The sequence below is a fragment of the Arachis duranensis genome, unplaced genomic scaffold, assembly GCF_000817695.3.
Source record: "Arachis duranensis cultivar V14167 unplaced genomic scaffold, aradu.V14167.gnm2.J7QH unplaced_Scaffold_165934, whole genome shotgun sequence".
Lineage (NCBI taxonomy): Eukaryota > Viridiplantae > Streptophyta > Magnoliopsida > Fabales > Fabaceae > Arachis > Arachis duranensis.
The window spans coordinates 3,334,984-3,357,314 of NW_026264258.1; the positions used below are offsets into that span (position 1 = coordinate 3,334,984).

Here is a 22,331-nt window from a genome sequence, read left to right on the forward strand (position 1 = left end):
ATATATATATATGTATGTATGTAAATATTCTCCGGCCAGTCTTGACTTCGCGGGATGAGTTAGGAGCTTGTTATTCTGTATCTTTGGCCCTCTATTCCTATTTTTAGTTATCTTATGCTTGCTAACCATAGCTTTCTTTGTACGCAAGTTCACGAATTTTCTGAACATTGCGCTGTTATTATACGATTTTTATTTCTTCTGTTCTTCAAGACTCCTAGTTTATTATATTCTTTCTGCTATTATATGTACACTTTTTATTTTAGAGGTCATAATACCAAATCATCTCTGTTTTACGACTTAAGCGTAAAGCTCTGTATAGTAGGGTGTTACACGCTGCACTTCTTCGCTGTCCGGTCCGACACCGCCCCACCAACGCCGCATATCCTCCCGCCGCCAACGCCCAGCCTCTCCGCGTTCCACTTGCGTGCCGTAGCAACGGGAGATCGCGCCGCAGCAGCTACGTCCTCATTACCGTTGCCTACCCGCCGCCCCCGTTGCGCCGTTCGAGACATGTTATCTCCGTCGTCTGTCCTCCCTGTTGCGCTGTTGTTGATGTTGTGCCGCACCTTATCGACGCCGCCCTTCATCCCACCGATTCAACTCCTCCTCCTTTTCCATCTCTGGCTGCTGCGCGTTCGGGTTCAAAGCACACGGAGCAGATTCGCAACCTTGCGCTAGCCGAAATTGTCGTTGCGTCGCTGCTCCGTCGCGAGGATCTCCTCTCCTGCCTCCATGCGTCGCTGTTGATTCTCTCCACCCCGCAAATGTGTTGGATGTTTAATTCACTAGGTATGTAGATGGTTATTTTAATTCTTAATTGGATGGTTATTTTGTTCAATTTAGTTTAAGTATATACAATTAACAAATATTAGATGGTCATTTCACTAGGTAGCCGGATGATTATTTTAATAATTACGTGGATGGTTGTTTGATGATGATCTCGCGACGATGATGGAGGAGGAGGGGCGGACGATGATGGCCGGTGAAGAAGCTTCTAACGCTGGAGAGGTTGGATGATTGATGAGGGTGGGGTGGCAGACGATTTGGAAGGAAGAGGGTGTTTGGGTGAATTCCTTTGGTAAATTAAGATTGGGATGATTAATTTTTTTAAATAATTGTTTGAATTTTTTTGCTTAAGTAATTTGAAGAGTTTTCTTATTTTTTTCCCCTTGTATTGGGCTAAATTCGGAGCCCATTATTCACACAATTTAGATTTCTCGTTGTCTCCTTAGCCGAATTAAAAATTGTATTTAATATAGAATTTTATTTTGATACTATGTCAGTGTAAAATCGTTTTACACATGTATCTAATTACATAACATCATATTAGTAAAAATAACTATTTTTTATATTAACAACGTGAATAGTCATCCAAAAAAATAATTATAGCTGTACGACTGTATAAGATATTTTACACTATTAGTATATCAAAATTAAATTCTTTAATATAATACAAAATAATTTTTGAAAATTAATTTGATGTAAAGAAACAAAAATGTTACGGTAAATATAATCATTTTATATTAATATTTAGTCAATAATAATTATATTTATATTTATAAAAATTTATATACATAAAATATATAATTTATATTTATATTTATTAAAATTTATACATAAAAATTAATATAATTTATATTTATACTAATTAAATACTAACAAAATATATTAATTTCTCTAATAATAATACTAATAATATAGTAATATACTTCCCAAAAGAGAGAGTACAAGAAACACGTTGACCGTGAATATTCCGTTTATTAGCCTTAAAAATATTTTTCTTCATTCTCTCTCTCTCTCTCTCTCTCTCTCTCTCTCTCTCTCTGTTTTCTGGTTGAAAGTGAAGAAGCAGGGTTTATGGCCTCCACTCACAAAACCCTCCGTTTCTCTTCTCTTCTATTTTTCTTCACTCTTTCACCTCAAATAACCCTTTGACACTCCCATATTTACCCTTTTTGCCACTGCTTCAAACCACACCTTCTTCTTCTTCTTCTTCCACAGTGGCAGCTACAAGGTTATAGCTTGAGTTGAGAGTGGTTTGTTGTTGAAGTAGCTGTTGTTATGGCTATGGGGCTCTCAACTCACAGAACCCCTTTGATAAGACCATATTGCCCTTCTTGCTTCCGTGTTGCTCTCTCCTTCTTTGCTTCTCAGTCACACCACAACAGGTTCATTACCAAAGTTCTAATCTTTTCCCCATTCGGTATCTTCAAATTATTATAATGCTGAAAAAAAGGAGTTTTCTCTGTCAATGTAATGTTGGGATTTTGATAGAAAATGGAAAGTCACATCTGTTTTTCTGTTTGTTTGTTTCTTTGCTTAATATTCCTGTTTTTTTTTCCACTATTAATATTGTTCTTATGATTGCTGAATAATGTATAGAACATACGGTGAGTCTAATGCTGCTAGCTTGTGAATTAGAGGTGGAACGTTTCTGTTCTAATATCTAAATATTGCACTAGGTAGTAGTCTTGTGCATTGTGTTTGTTTGTGTGAGTGGTGCATAGAATGTTGAGTTGTGTTGGTTATTTGTTTTTGTTTATTATCTCTTCTTAGGAAGTGGATTAGTTGAATTGAATTCATGGAAGCATTTGGTCTGTTTTGGACTACTATTGAGTTGAACTATCTTTTTATTTTCTGGCTTTGATTGGTTTCTCTTTTCAATTTGAATCTTTAAGAGAGTCAATGGTGAATTTCAAGAGTTCAAGTTTGGAAAGTCAATCTGGTTTTCTGTTTTTCTTTGTGGCGTTATGCAATCTCTAATTTCCCATTTCATTACCGGTTTTTGGTGTTGTTTTGTTTGCCCTAGGTGATTGTGATTGTCTTGCAACTTCTTCGTGATAAAATGAAGAATTGAGTAGGCTATTACATTGTATTTATTGGTAACCTTTTTTATTTCTTTGTATGATTTGAACAGGAGAAAAAACAATATTCTCCAAATCAGCACTGCATATAGGAACTCTCTGAAAGACTCATACTGTAAGAAGAGAGGGAATTTTGGGTCGAATAAATGTAACAGTATGGAGTATAACCATAAATTTCTACACAAGATTCCAGTTAATATTTCATCAAGGAAATTTTCAACTGCGTCAACGGCCGGTTTGGCTTCTTGGAATCCGAGATTGTCCGGAATTTCTGCTGATAGCAAAATATGTTCTCGTAGTAGGAAGGCGTGGGAAGAGGCAACAAATAAGATACAGGAAAGTAAAATGATATGCAATGGACTGAACAGGTTTCACCAGAGCAATTCTAGTTATGAATCTAATACATTATCTTCCAATGATTTTGAGGCTATTCCGAAGAATTTGAGGTGCAATATTGAGCTACAGGGTCGCGGTGGACCTGCCTCGCCTTCTGTGTTGAACAATTCAAATGTTTTCGTAGAGAATGAAGAATTTTGCACCCAGTCGTTCGTATCTTCACTTGATACAGCTGAAGCGGCTGTTCCTATAATTAATGGCAATCATGGCTTGGATACAACTGCGAAGGCTGCAGCTAACACAACATCTACTATACAGGAATATCGTACCACTAAATCGAAACTTAAAGACAAGCTCTGTAGTATCTACGAAGATATATTGGTTGTTGATAATATTTCTCTTGCAGAGAAAGTAGCAAAGATGCTTACAGTAAATTACAGGCATCTTATTCATGCTTGTGATACTGAGGTATAAACCTTGACTGTGCTAACTTTTGTTATGGTCGTTCCCTGGTTGCAATGGTGTTCATAATTTCATCTTTTTCTAACACCTGTATACTCTGAACATAAATTCATTGGAAATTTTCCTATCATTTTATTATAATCTTTCTTCAATTCATTGCACATTAAAAATTGTACGAGTTTCTTGGCAATTTGTATTCACAATTTTTAGGCACATAATATTTTTTTTTCTCGGTTCATAGGTGGCCAAGATAGATGTCAAGCAAGAAACACCTGTAGATCATGGAGAGATAATATGCTTCAGTATATATTCAGGACCAGAAGCTGATTTTGGAGGTGGAAAATCCTGTATCTGGGTAGATGTTCTTGATGGTGGGGGCCAAGAGATTTTTGATAAATTTGCCAAGTTTTTTAAAGATCCCTCCATAAAAAAGGTGAACTTTTCTTTCATATTGTCCTGCCTTCTGTCTATATTCTTTACCCTCTTAGTCTTCTCGACATGTAGCACCTCGTAAGCCTTAATGGCTTGATTTCACCTGTGTAAATGATTCTTTTAAGAGAGATAAACCATACCTTTTCCCCACCCAATAGCCCAAGTTTAAAGATAAATTGATCCTTGATGTGATATCAGATCCTCTTGTTCAAGTGAGTGCAGTCCGTGCGCCTCTACTCTTATTGATGAATCATGTGAAGAAATTTTCAGCCTTGCAAGTGTTCATCCCTTGTTCTGTAATGAACTAAGTAATTGGTGAAACGATTGTTCTTCTTTATCTTTTCATGTTTCATGTAGAAGGGTTCATGCCTTTTTAGTGAAGCATTTGTCATTCCATAAAAAATTGACACAACGGATCTTGCATCACAAACTCACATTGGCTTTGTGACTTATGTTGAAAATAATTTTGAAATGGCTAAGTCAATGGTGCTTTTTGTAGGTCTGGCATAACTATAGCTTTGATTGTCATGTTATAGAGAACTACGGATTTAAGGTTTCTGGATTTTATGCTGACACAATGCACATGGCACGACTGTGGGATTCATCAAGACGTTGGGTCGGTGGTTATTCTCTTGAAGCACTTACAGGTGACAGAGAGGTCATGTCTAGGACCATGCTGACTTGTGAAAAGGATTTGATAGGTAAGGTGTCAATGAAAACTATATTTGGTCAGAAAAAGGTGAAGAAGGATGGTTCAGAGGGTAAAATCGTTAATATTGCTCCCGTTGAAGTGCTTCAAAGAGATGAACGTATACCTTGGATATGTTACTCATCCTTGGATGCTAGAAGCACTCTAAAGCTTTATGAGAGTCTAAAGAATCATCTATTGGATATGCCTTGGAAATTCGATGGAGTACGTGTTTCAAATAAAACTATGTATGATTTCTATAAGGAATATTGGCAGCCATTCGGTGAGCTTCTAGTGAAAATGGAATCTGAGGGAGTGCTAGTTGATCAGTTTCATCTTCAAGAGATTGAAAAAGTGGCTAAAGCACAGCAAGAGGCCGCTGTTAATAGATTCCGAAAATGGGCATCTAGGTATTGCCCTGATGCCAAGTATATGAATGTGGGGAGTGATGTACAGTTGCGGATACTGCTCTTTGGTGGCACGGTTAACAGGTGCACATTATATAAATCTCTTGTGCAGCACTTGTTTCTACCTTATAAAATGAGAATTTGGATCTTGAAAATTGTTCTCATACAGTAAAGTTTTGAAGAACCAAGAGATCTTTGTTTTGTTAATATCATCATAATTGTGTCAAATTTTCTATTCATTAGTTTCTTATTTTGGGGCATAACTGCTTTTACCTCATTCTTCTTAGCTTGAATTCTTGAAATAATTCAATTGAAATCTATAAGATTATTACTTCCATGCTCTCTAAAGTCTGATTTGTACCTTTTACTTTCATGTAAATTTGGTGTCATTACTCTTCCATAGAATAGAAGTCACTCCAAACTTATTCTTTGACTCATCTGTTGGAGGAGAAAATATTTGCATTTCTGTTTTATTCTTTGCTGTTTGCAATCAACTGGTTAAATTATATACATTAGTAAAACTCTCATTGTCGCATTGCTGCTTATCCGTTACAGGAGAAACCATGACGAGATGATCCCGACTGAGCGGATTTTCAAAATTCCCAATGTGGATAAAGTGATTGAAGAAGGAAAGAAGGCTCCAACAAAATATCGTGATATTAAGTTAACTAGCATTGGCTATCCCCTGCGGACTGAGATGTACACGAGTAGTGGTTGGCCTTCAGTTAGCGGTGATGCTTTGAAGGTCTTGGCTGGCAAAGTTTCTGCAGAATATGACTTTGATGACTTTGATGACGATTGTGACTTGGAACTTGATGATGATTTTCGAAATTCTTGTCAAACTGAAGTTAAACCTGTAGAAATAGAAAAATCTGCTTACGGAACAGCCCTTGCTGCTTTTCCAACAATGGAAGAAGGGAGAGAAGCCTGCCATGCAATTGCTTCTTTATGTGAAGTCTGTTCAATTGATTCTCTGATTTCTAACTTCATCCTTCCCTTGCAGGTAATTCCTCTTTTTTCTTACAAAATTTTTGTATTGTTTTCTTTTGCTATTCTGGTTTTGTTTATCAAATTATCCCAGTAAAAGTTGTTTCAAATGTATTCGAAGGCTAGTATATATTTGTTTTTGCATATCTTCGAGAGGATGTTGGTATATCATAGCATTCATAGATTGTATGTGTATCTTTAATTCTTTTGGAACAATTTTTACTTTTTATTTATTTTTTATATCTTCTATGCGATAGCTTGGTTTGTTTTCCGTGGCAGGGATGCAATATATTAGGAAAGGACCACCGTATTCATTGTTCCATAAATATCAATACTGAGACAGGACGCTTATCAGCAAGAAGGCCGAGTCTGCAGGTTCTTCTAACTCCACTCCCTAGACTTACAAGATTCTTTTTAAATGTTTTATATTTTATATATGATAGGTCGTTTTAGCATCGTTTGATTCATATAGTTGATGTCACTTAGTGGGACAAAGCTTAGCTGTTTGCCTATTTGGTTTTGTTGCATTCTCAGCAAATTTATTACAATAATTTGAGCTTAGAATTAGGTAGATGCACTATGAATATTTGAACCAACATTCAAATATGGATATCTCATGGACTAGTTTGATCATTGGCTTTTTTAATGCAACATGTTTAATCTGACTCACATATAATTCGTAATCAGAATCAACCCGCTCTGGAAAAGGACCGTTACAAAATTCGTCAAGCATTCATAGCTGCTCCTGGGAATTCTCTCATAGTTGCTGATTACGGTCAGGTTAGTAGTTTACGTTCCCATTATAATTCAACAAACAAGAAGAAAATTCTTTCAACTGATGTAGGTTTCTCTTTCTTTTTTTCAGTTGGAACTTAGGATCCTTGCACATCTTGCTAACTGTAAGAGCATGTTGGAAGCCTTTGAAGCTGGCGGAGATTTCCATTCAAGAACTGCAATGAATATGTACCCATATATTTGTGATGCAGTTAACGAGAAGCAAGTGCTTCTTGAGTGGCATCCGCAGCCTGGTGAAGACAAACCCCCAGTTCCACTCCTGAAGGTAAATCGACTTTCAACATGTCGATGCTAGTAACCTTGCATTTCATTTTGACTTGTTGGATTTATTTTGACATATTTCATTTCAGGATGCCTTTGCTTCTGAAAGAAGGAAAGCTAAAATGCTTAACTTCTCGATTGCATATGGAAAGACGCCAATCGGGCTTTCTAAGGATTGGAAGGTACCCCAAACTCTGACTTATTGTAAAGGATTTACATGGGGTGAGTGGTTTGATTATCTTAACAAGATTGCATATATTTTTCTTAGGTTTCTGTGAAAGAAGCGAAGAAAACAGTTGACCTTTGGTACAATGATCGAAAAGAGGTGCTGAAATGGCAAGAGGAACGTAAGAAAGAAGCTCTCGAGTCTAGTTGTGTTTACACATTGCTTGGGCGATGTCGTCGGTTCCCTTCGGTTGACCAAGCTACCAACTATCAGAAAGGTCACATCGAGCGAGCAGCTATTAATACTCCAGTGCAGGTCCTTAATTCTTTAAAAATGCATCAATGCTGTAGTCCTCTACTATACTTTCAAGTTTGAAGACCAGTTATAATACTCTTGAAACGTACTGATCGATCTCTATCTACAGAGCTTTCTCGTCTTACTTTTCTTTATTTGTGGAATGCAACAGGGTAGTGCAGCAGATGTTGCCATGTGTGCTATGTTACAAATTTGGAATAATGAACAGTTGAAGGACCTTGGATGGAAGTTACTTCTACAGGTTAGTGTTTATTTCTTGAATATTCTCCTGTTTTTGTACAACAGTATGTGCTTATATCTTTTTATTAAGTTCTTTTCAAGTAGTTTCATCAATTTGAGTTTCGAATTTTTAAAAATTATAATAATATATTCTACTTATGTTGAAGAAAATGGGATTGGTTAAGTTAGGTTATGGATTCTTTTGTCGAATAACATGAGAAAATCGACGACATTTTTAGTATTGGATTGCTATAATGAAGAAGAATCCATTCATCTAGTTTTGTAAGATTTGGTTATAAACTTTCTTATTCCATATATATGCTCAAGCATGTGTAATGACGAAGCAGGTTCATGATGAAGTCATATTGGAAGGGCCAACAGAGTCGGCTGAGGTTGCGAAAGCCATAGTGGTTGAATGCATGTCAAAGCCCTTTAATGGCAAGAATATTCTTAAAGTCGGCCTCTCTGTGGACGCCAAGTGTGCTCAAAACTGGTATGCCGGGAAATAGAAGGTCAGGCGTTGGCAGTGTGGTGGGATAACTTTGCACCCTTTGTTAACAAATCCATGGCTTGTTTTGGGAGAGGTGTTAAACCTTGGGGGAGTATTGTCTGTTATGGTTCTATTGGTGATTTGTAAATTTGTAATCAAAAGTTCTATGGAGGCAATTATATGCCCTGCATTGATTTCTAGGAAGATCGTTGTGACTATAGTTCTATTGTGTTGTTTAGGTGATGTCAAAGAATTGGGTTTTTAACTGTGGCTATCCATATGCGGTTGTTTTCATACAAAAATGATAGGTGAAAACCATTAGATGATAATTTAGTCAAATATATCAAATCATTTAACGGTTTTTACCTATTATTTTTACATGAAGATAACTTCACGTGAGTGATCAGCTTTTAACTTGGAAAAAATGAAGCAAAGATGCTTATATCAACTGCATTAGCAAGCTATTCTTATTACTGTTTTTAAATGTACAAATATATGTCATATATCGGATCTTCATGCAAACTGTATCATTTGTATTGTATATAGAGAATGAAATTTACTGAAAGTTGTTATCTTTTACAAATTATGAGTGTGATCCATATTGTCTTAGGCTAATTAGTTCTTGCTTTGGTTCTAATTGTCTCTGTTTGTTTACCATTTTTCCTAATAAATTTAAGAAACGACAAATATAAAATATATTCATAAAAATGAAAATGTCATGTTAAAGCTTGATTTTCGATAAATACTCAACAAACACATATAAATTGAAAAATTAAAATAAAATCAGATAAAAAAAAGAATGAAATTTTAATAGGTTAAAAAAAGGCAGAAAATTGGTTTTTAAAAGCTTAAAAAGCTTTAATCTACAAATGTTCCATATTATCTTTAACACATTAGGCATATTTGATACAAGACCCCATAATTATTAACGAAATCATACTACCTCAACCAAATAGCGAACAAACAATCATATCCCAAAGTGAAAACTACCTTCACAAAAATATAATTGATTTGCATGTCACTTAGCAATAACCAAAAATAGATTTGGTAGATAATTAAAAGATTTTGCAGCCAGATTCTAACCGCAGATTAATGCTCACATTTTAGGGTTTCAATCTTATGAACACTGCAACTGAGATAAGTGTATGTAGTCCAAGAGAAATTCCACAACAAATAATAATAATTACATGAAAAGATCTGTTCATCTGTCTTGATTTATATTTTATACAATGCTTTTAAGTAGCCTAGTTGGGCACCTCTTCACCACCAAACACCACCCTCTTTGTAATGATATATCCGATAACCAAACATTGCTTATCATATGCCTAAAAAGTTTATTTCTTCCATGAAAACTTACTTTTTTCAAAACTTTAACAAATTCTCTCATTAACTAAACTCAAAGAAATATAGCATCAATAGGTGCCATTGTAATGCTGGTTTTTTTTTTTTTTTTCGGTGGAGACTCGAGGAAATCACTCCAATTCAAAAGTCAACTTATGATAGAATTTAACAGATAACATTGTATGCTCTCTATTTGTCATGCTGCTGCAGATCGATTTCCCAGGCCGAGGCCAACTGCAAGAGAAGTTGATCTGGTGGCATACCTTCCCATTCCTCAGCTGTGTCAGCTGAGGAAGCTTCATGCAAATTCAGCAAGAGCTCTTTCTTAACTTCCATTGGAATCCCAAAGGTTTCGGGACCATTATCCAACACTATCTCCAACAACTGAATTATGACAATGAATTCAATATTTAAGCCTCAATGAAAGAAATAAAGCAGATAGAAGTAAAGCAGAGGCAGAACTGTTTTCAGCCTAAATATGACAATTTAACCGTCACATAAAATCATCATGAGATTTGATCTTGTGGCACTTCTTGAATTTCTAAATAATTATAAATTAGTTAGTGAAATCCACAGATAATGGTATTTTATTGTTAAAATTATTTTTCTAAAGAAGATAGATCCACCAGTTTAGGCTCTGGAAAACTACTCAGGACTCCTATATCATCTGTCCCTACCTACTAAATTTGGGAAGTGGAAAGTGTGTTTATTTTGTTATTTTAAATGAGGGGAGAAAAGTTCTTATGACTAGCAACTTTGCATATTCTGGCTCAAAGAAAGGTAATCTAAACAGAAGTCATACCTGTTGAATCCAAGAGAAGCAGATATCATGCAGGTTCTGGTCCAGCAAGAATTGTCCGATGGCAGGCATAATCTCACAGGCAATCTCATTTGAAAGTTGGTCAATTACAGGACCCGTTCTATCCATAAGTTTTACAAGCAAAAGATCATCTGCAGTGGATAACACTTCTGCGAAGGCCGAATCAATATCACCCACTTGAAGGGCATGCATTGCATTGCTCCAAGAAGTCCAGATGGCATCCCTATCTTGTCCAACATTGTCATCAGCCATAGCTTCTGCAGTCATTTCGGGGATTGCAACTCTTGTTGCTCGAGCTGTTCCATTGTCCTCCCCAGCAACCCGAATCGCTTCCAAGGTAGCTTCATCCTTGGAAGCTTGCCAGACACTTCTTGCAGAAGGCCCCTCTCCAAGCCGAATGGGCAGTGCTGCTTTATCCCAAGCTCTCCTGCTGCCCCCTTGATCACCTTCAGGAACTGATTTTGGTGATCTCGCATCAACAGAACTACCACCAAAAGCCCTCCGTGTGGAAATCTGCCCATTTCTGGAAGCACCATACCCAGGAAAATCCCATCCCTCAGACGTGTCAGATCTCCAAGATGGCCCTCTTCCCCTCATACCTAATGCATTTCCATCTGCTTGAGAAAATCTTTCGCTAAATGGAGTACGTCCATCACCACCTCTTCCATATTTAGCAGTGGAATAGTCATTAAAACCATTATACTTGCTAGAAGGCCTACTGGACCCCTCAAACCCTGTGAAGTTACTACCTCTACGACCAGATGATATCGATAAATCACGTGACATGTCTTCAACAATTCTTTCTAGACCTCGAACTCTGTTCTCTAGTGTCACCATGCCATCATGAGATCCACCCATGAAATCCTGCAAAGTTTTAAAACATTTATCACTTAAAAATAACATATGCCAGAACTATAAATATATTTTTAGGCCATGTAGACCATACCTGCAGCATGTTCATCAAATGAACCTGTTGCCTTTCTAGCTGCAGTAGCTGCCTCTGGATGGCCAACCAGTTTCCCCTGTTATTAGAGAAGGATACTTCTGATTGACCGGCAAGATTTGAAGAACCCTCCCTTTGATCAATTTCAGTTCTATCATCAGTATCAAATGCTTTTGCCCTCAGTTCTTTTGCATTCATCCTCTTATCAGGTGCAAAATCATCAAAACTATGTTGTTTGGAATTTCTATCATTGCCTCTGTCTAACATGTGATTGGGGATGTTTCTCTCTTTTGAATCTTTAGCATTAGCCCCAGATTCCTCCTCATTGTTTGAGCTTGAAGAATTGAGACCTCTCCGAGGAAGAACTACTTCCACTGGCAAATCATCCGAACCCCTTCTTTCAAGTTTCTGGAAAAATTCTGGGTTTAATTCTTTATCACTTAAGGCAGGTGCTTTCTTTTTTAATATTACAACTGCTTTCTCTGAGATGCCAGCTGCTTTTGCTTTGCCAGTGGAATCCACATCTGAAGTACCTGCGGGCGACTCCTTTGCTGAAGGATCAATCTTCCTGTCCCCAAGATTTAATTTTGCACTTGTTTCTGGTAAAGGAGATGCACTAGATTTGTCACCATCTAAAGGACAAAAACAGTTGTCAGTAAGGTGAACAAAGACAAAATGACTAAAAAATAGATTCTGGCAGACAATCCACATATACCTACCACCAGATACAGGCTTTGAATCATCAGGGGGTCCATCTCCTTTCCCTGCAATATTTTTCCACAATTGCAATGCCTCCGTCATGCTGTCTCTCACAGGTTTTATCTGAATATCAGGAAAATGTTACTTACATACACAATATATTATGAAAAACAGAAAAAGAAATGCATCAGCTATTCTACCATGCTTGGACAAATAACCCTCAGCCGCATACATACAAGAGGCATACATAATACTATCATAACTGACACCTGCTAGCCCAGTAACACGACATTTACTAATTACTATAAACTTTCTGTGGGCAATACATTATTCATTTCATGATATTTAAAGAAGACACAATAGAATTCCAGCAATAAAATGAAGTCAATGGAAAAAATCTATTTTATAAGCTCCTGTGTTGGTTTGAGGGCAACATGTGTCCATGTCATTATTAAAAGATTTCCTTCCTAGAAAATTTTTATTTTTTTAAAGAAAAAAAAATGTAAGCAATGATAGCGTGGATCTTCTGTTCTGATCTTCAGAGAGAGGAGAGAGAGAAGAAATGGGATACCAAGAAGCAAGTTCAACAAGTTATGATAAGAAATTTCACTCAAATACCTTGTCAAACCGGCAATCCTCCAGTACTGCTACTGTCGATGCTGCTCCATCGGCAACCAAACCCCTAGAGTGCAGAGCCAAGGAACTTAACGCGTCAGCCGCTGCTTTACGTGTTGCCCAATCAGTACTGGTAAGGCAGTCATGAATGCTAGGAAGCAAGTGTTCCAAGCTTTGTGGTGTAATTGCTCCAACCTGCAATCAAAACTCAATTACTGCTCAGGTTTCGTACTAGATCTCTTCTCGCCTACAGGTACTTTTACTAGCATAATAGTTTGTTTATTCAATTTCATTAAATGAAGACAAGGACAGAAATAAAACAGGACTGAAAAGTTGGACAAATGCAACAAGAAATTGACAGATCCAAAATAAAAGAATATGAATATTTTTTGCACTGATCTCTACTTCATCCAGCTAAAGCTGATAAACAATGCCGCCAGATCTTCCAGTGCAGTTCATAAAACCCCATTCCAAACATAAGTCTCATTCGGCCATGTCAAACTGAATGTCTAACATTTTTTTCAGTTTTATATAATCCTATGAATCAAGTATAACAAATAAATACTACATTCTCGCCTATCTGCCCAAACATACCCTTTGGTCTGTAGCTGAATGTCAGCCTTAAAATATAAACCCTAAGTTCCAAACACAATTGACCAACAACTACAACTACTACTAAACTAAGCCATTTCCCCACTATCTAAGTTCAGATTCAAGAATCAAATGAGACCATTGCATTCTATCATAAACCATTATTGCATACAAGCAATTAAATCCAAGTTATTTATACCAATTTTCGAAAACAGGGTTGAGGGACAACAAAAACGCACTCCAAACTCCACAATTTAGATCAATCAACACATTCACCTACACCATTTCATTTCATTTTATTCCAAGTTCATCTAAAAACAATGGCTCAAAACTCAAAAGAGGCAATGTGGCAAACCTGCGACAAGCTGGAAACAACAGGCAAGATTGCAGCCTTCGCCAAGAAATTAGGGCTTCCAAGCAGCTTACAGATCCTCGGACAAATCTTCTGGAACGCCGGCACCAGCACCCCACCACCACCACCACCGCCGGCGGCAGATTCCACCATCTTCGCCAAACAAGCCGCGGCACCAGCCTGAACTCCCTTGTTCTGCTCTCCCATCGCCTCAAACAACGGCCTCACAAACAACGCCACAACCGAACCAACTCCAGCACCATTATCACCACCACCATTACCATTGCCATTGCTTCCTCCTCTCAAATACTGAGCGGCAAGTGCTCCAACTGCCTCACGGCACGCCTCACGGATGCCGGAATCAGCATCCTTGAGGCGGCGAACGACGGCAGCGAGGATCTTCGTAAGGGGTCAGCTGATGCGGCGTCGTATAGGGAGTTGAGTATCATTGGAATTGATTCAGGGGAGAGGGTCAAAATGGTCTTTTCGAGGTCTTCAATTGCGATCTGGTGTGTGTCTCGGTCCGAGAGCTTGGAAATGGAAGTTAGGATCCTCTGTTTGAGTTCCACCATAGCAAGGTGGGTAGATAGAGAGGAAGCATTTGTTGTTGTTGTTGAAGGCGTTGAAGAAGAAGAGTGTGAGTGTGGTGTTTTTGATGCAGAGTGTTGTTGTTGAGAGGGTTTTGTTGTGGGTTTAGAGGTTCGAGTATGAGTCTGGGAACTCATTGTTTTTGTGTGTAGTTTCAAATGCAATGTTGGTGAATGGAGTCTCAGAGTTTTTGGAGGGTGGGTTAGGTTGCTTTGGTGAGAGTGAAAGGAAAAGCTCAACCGTTATTCTAGATCTAGGAGCATGAAGAAGAAGGCGAAGATGAGCGTGGTAGTGCGTGACCTGAGTGAGGGAAAAAAGATAGAAGGTTGAGTTTTTTTGAAAAAAATGATCATCATAACAGTTAAGAGAGACATCATTTTGAATAAACAAATCTTTAGAACTGTTTGATTTTAAATTCATTTTTACAATATACTTACTTACTATATCTTATATATTCTTCTGTTTCACTAATAATGAATTTATTATTGCGAATAGACTTTTTCTCTAATTATTTTTTAAATAATAAATTTAAAAATTAATTAGATACAATAATACACGATTAATCATTTATGTAAAATTATTTTATAATAATAATGTATGAAGATAAAATATTCTTCGTAATTAGTTAATTAATTTATCAAATTTATTATTTTTAGTGATTAGTTTACTAGCATATATCAAAGAATATAACATTTGTTTGGGCTTAGTTATCATCACCATCAACATTATAATTGTAATCTTTGCTTTGGAATTCTTTTTCAATAATATTTTTTTCCCTTTTGTTTATGTGAATTGCAAGGGAAGGGATATGAGGAAATTTTAGGTATCTTTTGATGGGCCCGTTTGTCTACTATATTACCTAAATACTCTCTTTTAGAATTTAGATTTAGAAGGGGGCCAGGAAACAAATTAACCTCGGTTTAGTTTAATATAAAAGATTCCATTACTTAGATCCAACCAATGTATCTATTGGGCCTAATGAGATCATACACTTTTTGTCATTAAACCCGACCCGGCCCAATAAACAAGAATTCCCATCGATTAAGAGAAGGAGGAAAGAATAAGAACCCTTTCTAAACCCTGTCTTCTTCTTCTTCTTCTTCTTCTTCTTCGTAGCGGCAAAAGGAACGAAAGTACCGAACCCATAAAACTTGAACCATAAACACAATGTTTCCCTTCTTGTTCGAACCCCAAAGCGACGAAGAGATCGAACACTCCGAAGAAGAAGAAGCATCCGAACCAGAATCAGAACCAGGATCCGAACCGGAAGAATCAGAAGGAGAAGAAGAAGAAGACGAACAAGAAGCTTCTAGAATCTCAAAGGAGAAGAAGAAGAAGAAAACACAGTCTCCGTGGGACTTCGCCAAGTACACTGAGTCAGTTGCGGAGGAGCACGCTCGCCGGAGTACAACCTCCGTTGACGAAAAAATCTCCAAAGCATTAAAACAGCGCTCAACACCTCTCGCGGTTCCTTCGCAAAACAACGACGTTGACGACTCATCAGATTCCGAACCTGATAAACAGGTAAAACTAGCTCACTTTTTTTTCATTATTTAAATGAAGGTTTCAAGGACAACTTTCTCCCTAGCTTATTTAGCTGATTCATGGCAGAATAAAATGCTTTTTATTTTTAATTCCTTGTTTCAAGATATTGTCTTATAGGCTCAAGTTGAATCATGACAGAAAAATAAGTGCTTATTTGTTTAAATTTTTTTTAAATTGTTTTTAATAGTTGATTGAAAAAAGGAACTTATTTGTTTGTGTTTTCTTTTTTAATTAATTGGACTTGTTTAGGAAGATTATAGACCAGATGAAGAAGATGAAGAGGAGGGCAATGCGGCTGATAGCAAGTCCTTTTTCGCTCCTTCTGATGGAGCATCTTTCCATGCGGATTCGTTCTTGCAGCTTCATTTGTCACGGCCTTTGCTCAGGGCTTGTGAGGCCTTGGGGTATGCTAAACCAACGCCAATTCAGGTTTGCTTTTACCTTGTGTTATTGTTTGTCTTTGAATCTTTACATTTTGATTATGTGGTTTTTGTTACTAATTTACTCTTGCGAGGCTTGCATATACTTACACTAATAAATTCATCATAATCCATTGTGCGGTTGTATGTTTGCAACTCTATTTTGAATGGTATTAGAATCTCTAGATGAATCAACCTTAGACTTCGATGTGTGAACAGTCTCCAAGTATAAAACATGTGCAAGTAGCCACTATCGTCACTTTTATTTGTTGTATGATTTCATGCTTTGTCGAACACTAGAAAAATTTACCTTGTTCTTGGGTTTGAATGATGGTAGGCAGCTTGTATACCATTGGCGTTAAATGGTCGTGATATATGTGGAAGTGCCATTACTGGGTCAGGAAAGGTAGTGCTTCTTTTTCTGTTCTTGGGATGATTGTTACCTTCTGACACTATCCACTTTTCTTTTCTTGGTAACTGAGTTGTTGTATCGTCTGTGTTTTAATACAGACAGCTGCATTTGCACTTCCCACATTAGAGAGGTTGTTGTTCCGTCCTAAACGCATGCATGCAATAAGGGTCCTTATTCTTACACCAACCAGAGAGTTAGCAGTACAGTAAGTATTTTCTTATTTGTTTATGGACCACTTTTGTAACTAGATGGATCGAAGTGAACATTGTTTTTGGTTTTCTGTCATCAAATGACAAATGTATTCATATAATGAAGTGGTTTCTCTTGTAATATTAAATACGATCTCATCAATTCTCATATTAAGGCTAAGGGCATGCTTTGTAGTTTGTTAAAAAAATCATCAGTTTAGTTAATTATAATGAATCAAGTACTTGTGGTAGAAGGTTATAGATGTAAAATATGGTAGCGCCTTTTTTAATATATATATGTAATCTTTCTAAATATATTTATTCCTGATTTTTTTTGGCAGAGTTCACAGTATGATAGAGAAGCTTGCTCAATTTACTGATATTAGATGTTGCCTGGTTGTTGGGGGTTTGTCAACGAAGGTTTGATTCTGGTTTCTTCATGATGTTGTAATTTCATATGCTTACTGTTAGGGCAAATAGAGGTCATCTGCACTCCTGTATGATGTTGAGGTACCTGTTTGGAAAAATATCAATAGCCTGGTTGCTTTTTCTGTAATTCTGAAAAATGTCATGGGCCATTCCTGTTAGTTTGACATGAATAATCAATTATGGATTTCAACTGAGAGTTTCTTTCCGGCTACACTGCTGGAAGTGTATTACGTTAATATAAAAGACATGTGATTCTGCAATGCATTTGATAACCAAGTAGTTAATGATTTCATTTTTGGTGCTTTTTTCACGTTTTGCCTTTGTATGTTTCTAATTATGTTTGAAGGAGGATAATGCAATATGCCTTTTATTGGTTTTAAATATTTCCCTATTATAGAGTTAGTTGGTGAGGCAAACTGTGTACTTTGCTATTATACCTTAGAAGCGGTCACTTGTTTTTTCTAGGTGCAAGAAGCTGCTTTGAGATCAATGCCAGACATTGTCGTTGCTACCCCAGGACGTATGATAGACCATTTACGTAATTCTATGTCAGTGGATTTGGATGATCTTGCTGTGCTAATCCTTGATGAGGCGGATCGTCTTTTAGAGCTTGGATTTAGTGCTGAAATTCATGAACTTGTATGTTTTACTAGGATCAACAATGCAATGATCACTAAATCCAAATATCGTTTTAAATTTTAATTGCTTTCAGTTTTTGGAAGAAAATGTCAAAACAGTTGGTTATTTAATAGGTTCGCATGTGTCCCAAGAAAAGGCAGACAATGCTATTTTCAGCAACAATGACTGAGGAGGTTGATGACCTTATTAAATTGTCCCTAACAAAACCTGTGCGTCTTTCTGCTGATCCATCTCCATCCACTTCTGTACTCTATACTATGGTAGTTGGCTCTATATGTCATATTCATGCTCCTGTGGAATATATTCTTTTCCCCCTAATACTGATTATGCAAATTATCAATTTATCATGTGAAACTCATTTCAAGTTAGCACAGTTTTATATTTGAGTGGAGAATGGAGACCCTTAAATCCTGTTAACTGTTGTTTTCCTTTTTCAGGGTGGTTAGGATACGAAGATTGCGTGAAGCAAATCAGGAAGCAGTTCTTCTTGCAATGTGCTCCAAAACTTTTACTTCTAAAGTTATCATCTTCAGGTTATATTCATTTTCCCTGCTTATTTGAATAATAGTTTTCTTGGTACATGTAGTTTATTTAATTGTTAGCGATATTGACTATAATCTGGCGTTGAATTCGCTTCTCCAGTATTCATATCAATGGAGAAGGCTGCTCTAAAGTGACATTATCCATATGTAGATTAATAGTTACTGTGTGTGAAGTGTGAACCACTGGTGATTAGTCATCCATTCAGTTATTTCAATGTATAAATGATGGTTCTTCCTCCATTTGGAACATGTTTATGAAAAAATAAGCCAAAAATCTCTATTCCCACCTTTTAGATTTAAGTATACTTCCTAGCTCCTTCATTTGCACTGACTTCATTCTGCTAGTCTTATTTTCTCTAACTTGTTGATTATCTATCATCTCTACGTACAGTGGAACAAAGCAAGCTGCACATAGGTTGAAGATTATATTTGGATTAGCTGGTCTGAAAGCTGCTGAACTTCATGGAAATCTTACTCAAGCCCAGCGCCTTGAAGTATGTTTCTTAAATTAATAAATTGGCAGTAAGGTTTGCTTAATATTTATATTTGTGTTATGCTAAGATTTTTTTGCTTATGATTGATAGGCTTTGGAACAATTCAGGAAGCAAGAAGTTGACTTTTTGATTGCAACTGATGTGGCTGCCCGTGTAAGAATCAATTAAAGTTCATTTTTCTTTTATTTGGCTATTAGTCCCACATTAGTATTAATCATTCCGTTGCCTTGTCTGTACCCTTTATATTGGGACACATTGTAAGGATAGTGAACTTGCTTCAGTTAGATAGAAACATCCAAAGTTGTCATAGTGTCTTATTAGCTTTTTCCTTTGGAATTTTGGATATATATTTGACCCCTGTCAATGTATTTTACTTATAGGGCCTTGACATCATAGGTGTTCAAACAGTTATCAACTATGCATGTCCTCGCGATCTTACCAGGTAGAGTCTGTGATTCATGTTGTTGTCAACTCTGCTTTTGATGAATAAAATTTTGACATGTTTCATGTGTTACAACTCTCGTTTTGCATCCTTCAGTTTGTTTCGCTTACCTTAATTGTTACTTATTACAATATCTCATGCTGGTCTAATGGTCTTGCCTTTAACATCATTTTATTCTCTCTCTGTGTCTCCTGTTAACTTTAATCAATACCTTTATTCTGAAGCTATGTTCATCGAGTGGGTCGTACAGCAAGAGCTGGCCGAGAAGGATGCGCCGTCACATTTGTGACTGATAACGACCGGTCACTTCTAAAAGCAATTGTGAGTTTCTTTCCCATGATTTTTAATTTTTTACTCCTCTTTTTCAGCTTAGTTTCATAATTTCTTCCTGTCTTCCTTTTAAGATAGTATAGTTATGCAAGCTGATGCGTGATCTTAATACTAGTTATTTGGATGTTCCTAGTTGAATACCTTACTGATTCTTTGCATAGACAGAATTGAAGTAGAAACTAAAAGAGTAAAAAGAAAGTCAGTGATTTTTATTATCCTTTTTATAATCTTTCTGTTAAAGCTGGTTTTCAATTGATTAGGCAAAGAGAGCTGGTTCAAAGCTGAAGAGCCGAATTGTAGCAGAACAATCCATACATAAATGGTCTCATATAATTGAGCAATTGGAGGATCAAATTGCAGAAGTACTTGAAGAAGAGAGGTTTTTGATTGTTAATGGTTCTCTTATTTTAGCTACTGTACTGTATTAATAACTACTGTACTGTATTTTTACATCTCAAATTCTCATATTTTCTTTTTTTTTTTGGGGTCCAGGGAAGAAAGAGCCCTAAGAAAAGCTGAAATGGAGGCCACAAAGGTATAGATCAGCGATCCGTTGTTTTGTTTGCTTGGAGTTCTGGGATGCCTTGGATTACAATTCTGTGTGTTCACTTCACATTATTGTTTAAGAAATAGTACTTCCTAATAGTAGTATTGTATATGTGGCTTTGAACCTTCCATTCACACACTGCATTTTCTCATTCAAAAGATTTACCATTCAAATATAATCATGTTCTTATAAAATGGGCAGGCTGAAAACTTGATTGCTCATAAGGAAGAGATCTTTTCCCGCCCCAAAAGAACCTGGTTTGTAACAGAGACAGAAAAGAAGGTTGCTGCAAAAGCAGCAAAGGTAAAATTTCTTGTTTCATTGTTAATAACGACAAGAGTTCTGGAAAGGTAATAAGTGCTCAGGAAGCTGAAGACCTCAAAATGAAGGAAAAGAGGAAGCGGGAGCGAGAGGTAAGGAGGGGACCCCCTATTTTGCATGCAGCTTTTTTATTATTGTACCTATTAGGATATATATTCAAACTTGTTTCCATGCATTATTCAGTAATTGCATGATGGATTTTTAACCAATGCAGAAAAATTTGCCGAGAAAGAAGCGTAGAAAATTGGAAGCGGCTAGAGAGATGTTGGAAGATGAAGGAGATGATGACAAACCAGAAGTATGCACTTCCTGTTTGCATTTAAGGTTGTAATTTAATTCGTATTCCTTAACCTCTGTTGAACTTTAATACATGAACTGCAGGCTAAGGGGGCAAATAAGAAAGAAAAGGGTGGACTTTCACTTGTTGATGTCGCTTATCGACGAGCAAAAGCAGTGAAGGCTGTCAAGAAGGCAATGGATTCAGGCAAGATCGTGAAGAAGAACAAAAAGAATACCAATCGTCCTTCACATAAGTCGTCTTCAAGGACACAGGAGATGCAGGAGCTATTCCAGGCTGACATGAAGGACAAAAAGCCGAAAAGAAGAGGTGCTGGAGCAGGAAAAAAATCTAAGAGTTCGTTCAAGAGCAAGTCAAGGTATTTACTCAAATCAATCCCATATCTTACATCTGATTAGTTTCATCTTGGTTGAGTCATAAAGTATTAACTTCTTTCTAACGTTGGTAGTTTTTCTGCATCCTGATTTATACTTGCTTTCAATATCTCATTCAAATTCTTTTTCAGGTACAAGCGCAGGTAGTTTGAGGCTAACGATCCTTATTAAAAATGTGTTCATGGAATGAAAATGGACCTGCAATGCAAGACCTTATTGTTAATCTGACATGGGTGCAAAGGCACAAGACTTGTACCATATCCAGTCACCAATGGAGGTGATTAAATGAGCAGCTTCTACCACCTGTGAGTTTTAATGGTTGCCTTTTGGTGCTTTTGTGTTACCATGGTGACTGGTGGATAATCAATGTGAGAAGTTAACAATCACATCTCCCATACCCTTTTGTGAGTTTCGATTGTTGTATCATGTGAACTTCATTCATGACCCAATTTGAGTTGTGGTTTATAGCTAAATATTTATAGTTGCTCAATTTTGTAATTCAAGAATCGAATTCTAAATTTATGATTAGAGATTATTCATTGCTAAATATTTATAGTACTTGGAATGATAAGGTAGGAGTCAAATGGATTTGATTTGAACTATTAGTTTGATCTTCTGTTTGGAATTATGGATAACAGATATTACAATGTATATAAAAGTTAATAATTTTCTGAGTATATACCCAAATAGGTCCCTAAGAAATTTTACATTGGACTTTTTCGTCCCCAAGAAGTTTTTATTACAAACTTCTTACAGAGGTCTTTGAACTTTACAAAAATAAGACATATAGGTCATTTCATCACATTTTCAAGGACTTATTTGTCCAAGTAAAAACGACGAGTCTGACTATAGTAGAGATTTATATATCTTATTTTTATAAAGTTTAATGACTTCGATGTAATAAATTTTTTTGAGGATGAAAACATCCAACACAATTTCTTAAGAATCTATTTGGGTATATACTCTAATTTCTTGACACA

At 36.6% G+C, this 22,331-nt stretch overlaps 3 protein-coding genes across 3 annotated transcripts; 2 read left to right on the top strand and 1 right to left on the bottom strand.

Annotated features, from left to right (window-relative positions):
• Window positions 1-1,785: 1,785 nt before the first annotated feature.
• Window positions 1,786-8,987, top strand: LOC107477467 (DNA polymerase I A, chloroplastic/mitochondrial). The gene is made up of 12 exons (XM_016097501.3): window positions 1,786-2,168; window positions 2,918-3,668; window positions 3,904-4,095; window positions 4,594-5,273; window positions 5,745-6,192; window positions 6,456-6,551; window positions 6,864-6,956; window positions 7,042-7,236; window positions 7,322-7,414; window positions 7,501-7,713; window positions 7,865-7,954; window positions 8,280-8,987. The coding sequence occupies exons 1-12, from the start codon at window positions 2,062-2,064 to the stop codon at window positions 8,439-8,441; spliced, it is 3,120 nt and encodes a 1,039-aa protein (XP_015952987.1). The 5' UTR covers window positions 1,786-2,061; the 3' UTR covers window positions 8,442-8,987.
• Window positions 8,988-9,560: 573 nt separating this feature from the next.
• LOC107477481 (TORTIFOLIA1-like protein 1) lies at window positions 9,561-14,740 on the bottom strand. Its single transcript, XM_016097521.3, is given in 7 exon segments — window positions 9,561-10,147; window positions 10,566-11,447; window positions 11,530-12,158; window positions 12,246-12,348; window positions 12,844-13,035; window positions 13,787-14,193; window positions 14,196-14,740. Coding segments are annotated over 7 exon segments (2,721 nt in total). The 5' UTR covers window positions 14,509-14,740; the 3' UTR covers window positions 9,561-9,952.
• A 724-nt stretch (window positions 14,741-15,464) lies between these two features.
• Window positions 15,465-21,898, top strand: LOC127743845 (DEAD-box ATP-dependent RNA helicase 28-like). The gene is given in 19 exon segments (XM_052256020.1): window positions 15,465-15,895; window positions 16,166-16,345; window positions 16,673-16,741; window positions 16,846-16,952; window positions 17,277-17,355; window positions 17,830-18,003; window positions 18,117-18,367; window positions 18,441-18,536; window positions 18,937-19,039; window positions 19,130-19,192; window positions 19,420-19,481; window positions 19,706-19,802; window positions 20,072-20,190; window positions 20,304-20,346; window positions 20,560-20,667; window positions 20,670-20,771; window positions 20,894-20,977; window positions 21,061-21,335; window positions 21,483-21,898. Coding segments are annotated over 19 exon segments (2,385 nt in total). The 5' UTR covers window positions 15,465-15,538; the 3' UTR covers window positions 21,499-21,898.
• Window positions 21,899-22,331: the final 433 nt, after the last annotated feature.

Excerpts from the sequence above, each read along its gene's own strand:
- LOC107477467 (XM_016097501.3), top strand. The coding sequence starts at position 2,062 with ATGGCTATGGGGCTCTCAACTCACAGAACCCCTTTGATAAGACCATAT. Across the intron at positions 7,237-7,321 it reads CCCCAGTTCCACTCCTGAAG|GATGCCTTTGCTTCTGAAAG; the intron begins GTAAATCGACTT and ends ATTTCATTTCAG. Across the intron at positions 7,955-8,279 it reads GATGGAAGTTACTTCTACAG|GTTCATGATGAAGTCATATT; the intron begins GTTAGTGTTTAT and ends ATGACGAAGCAG.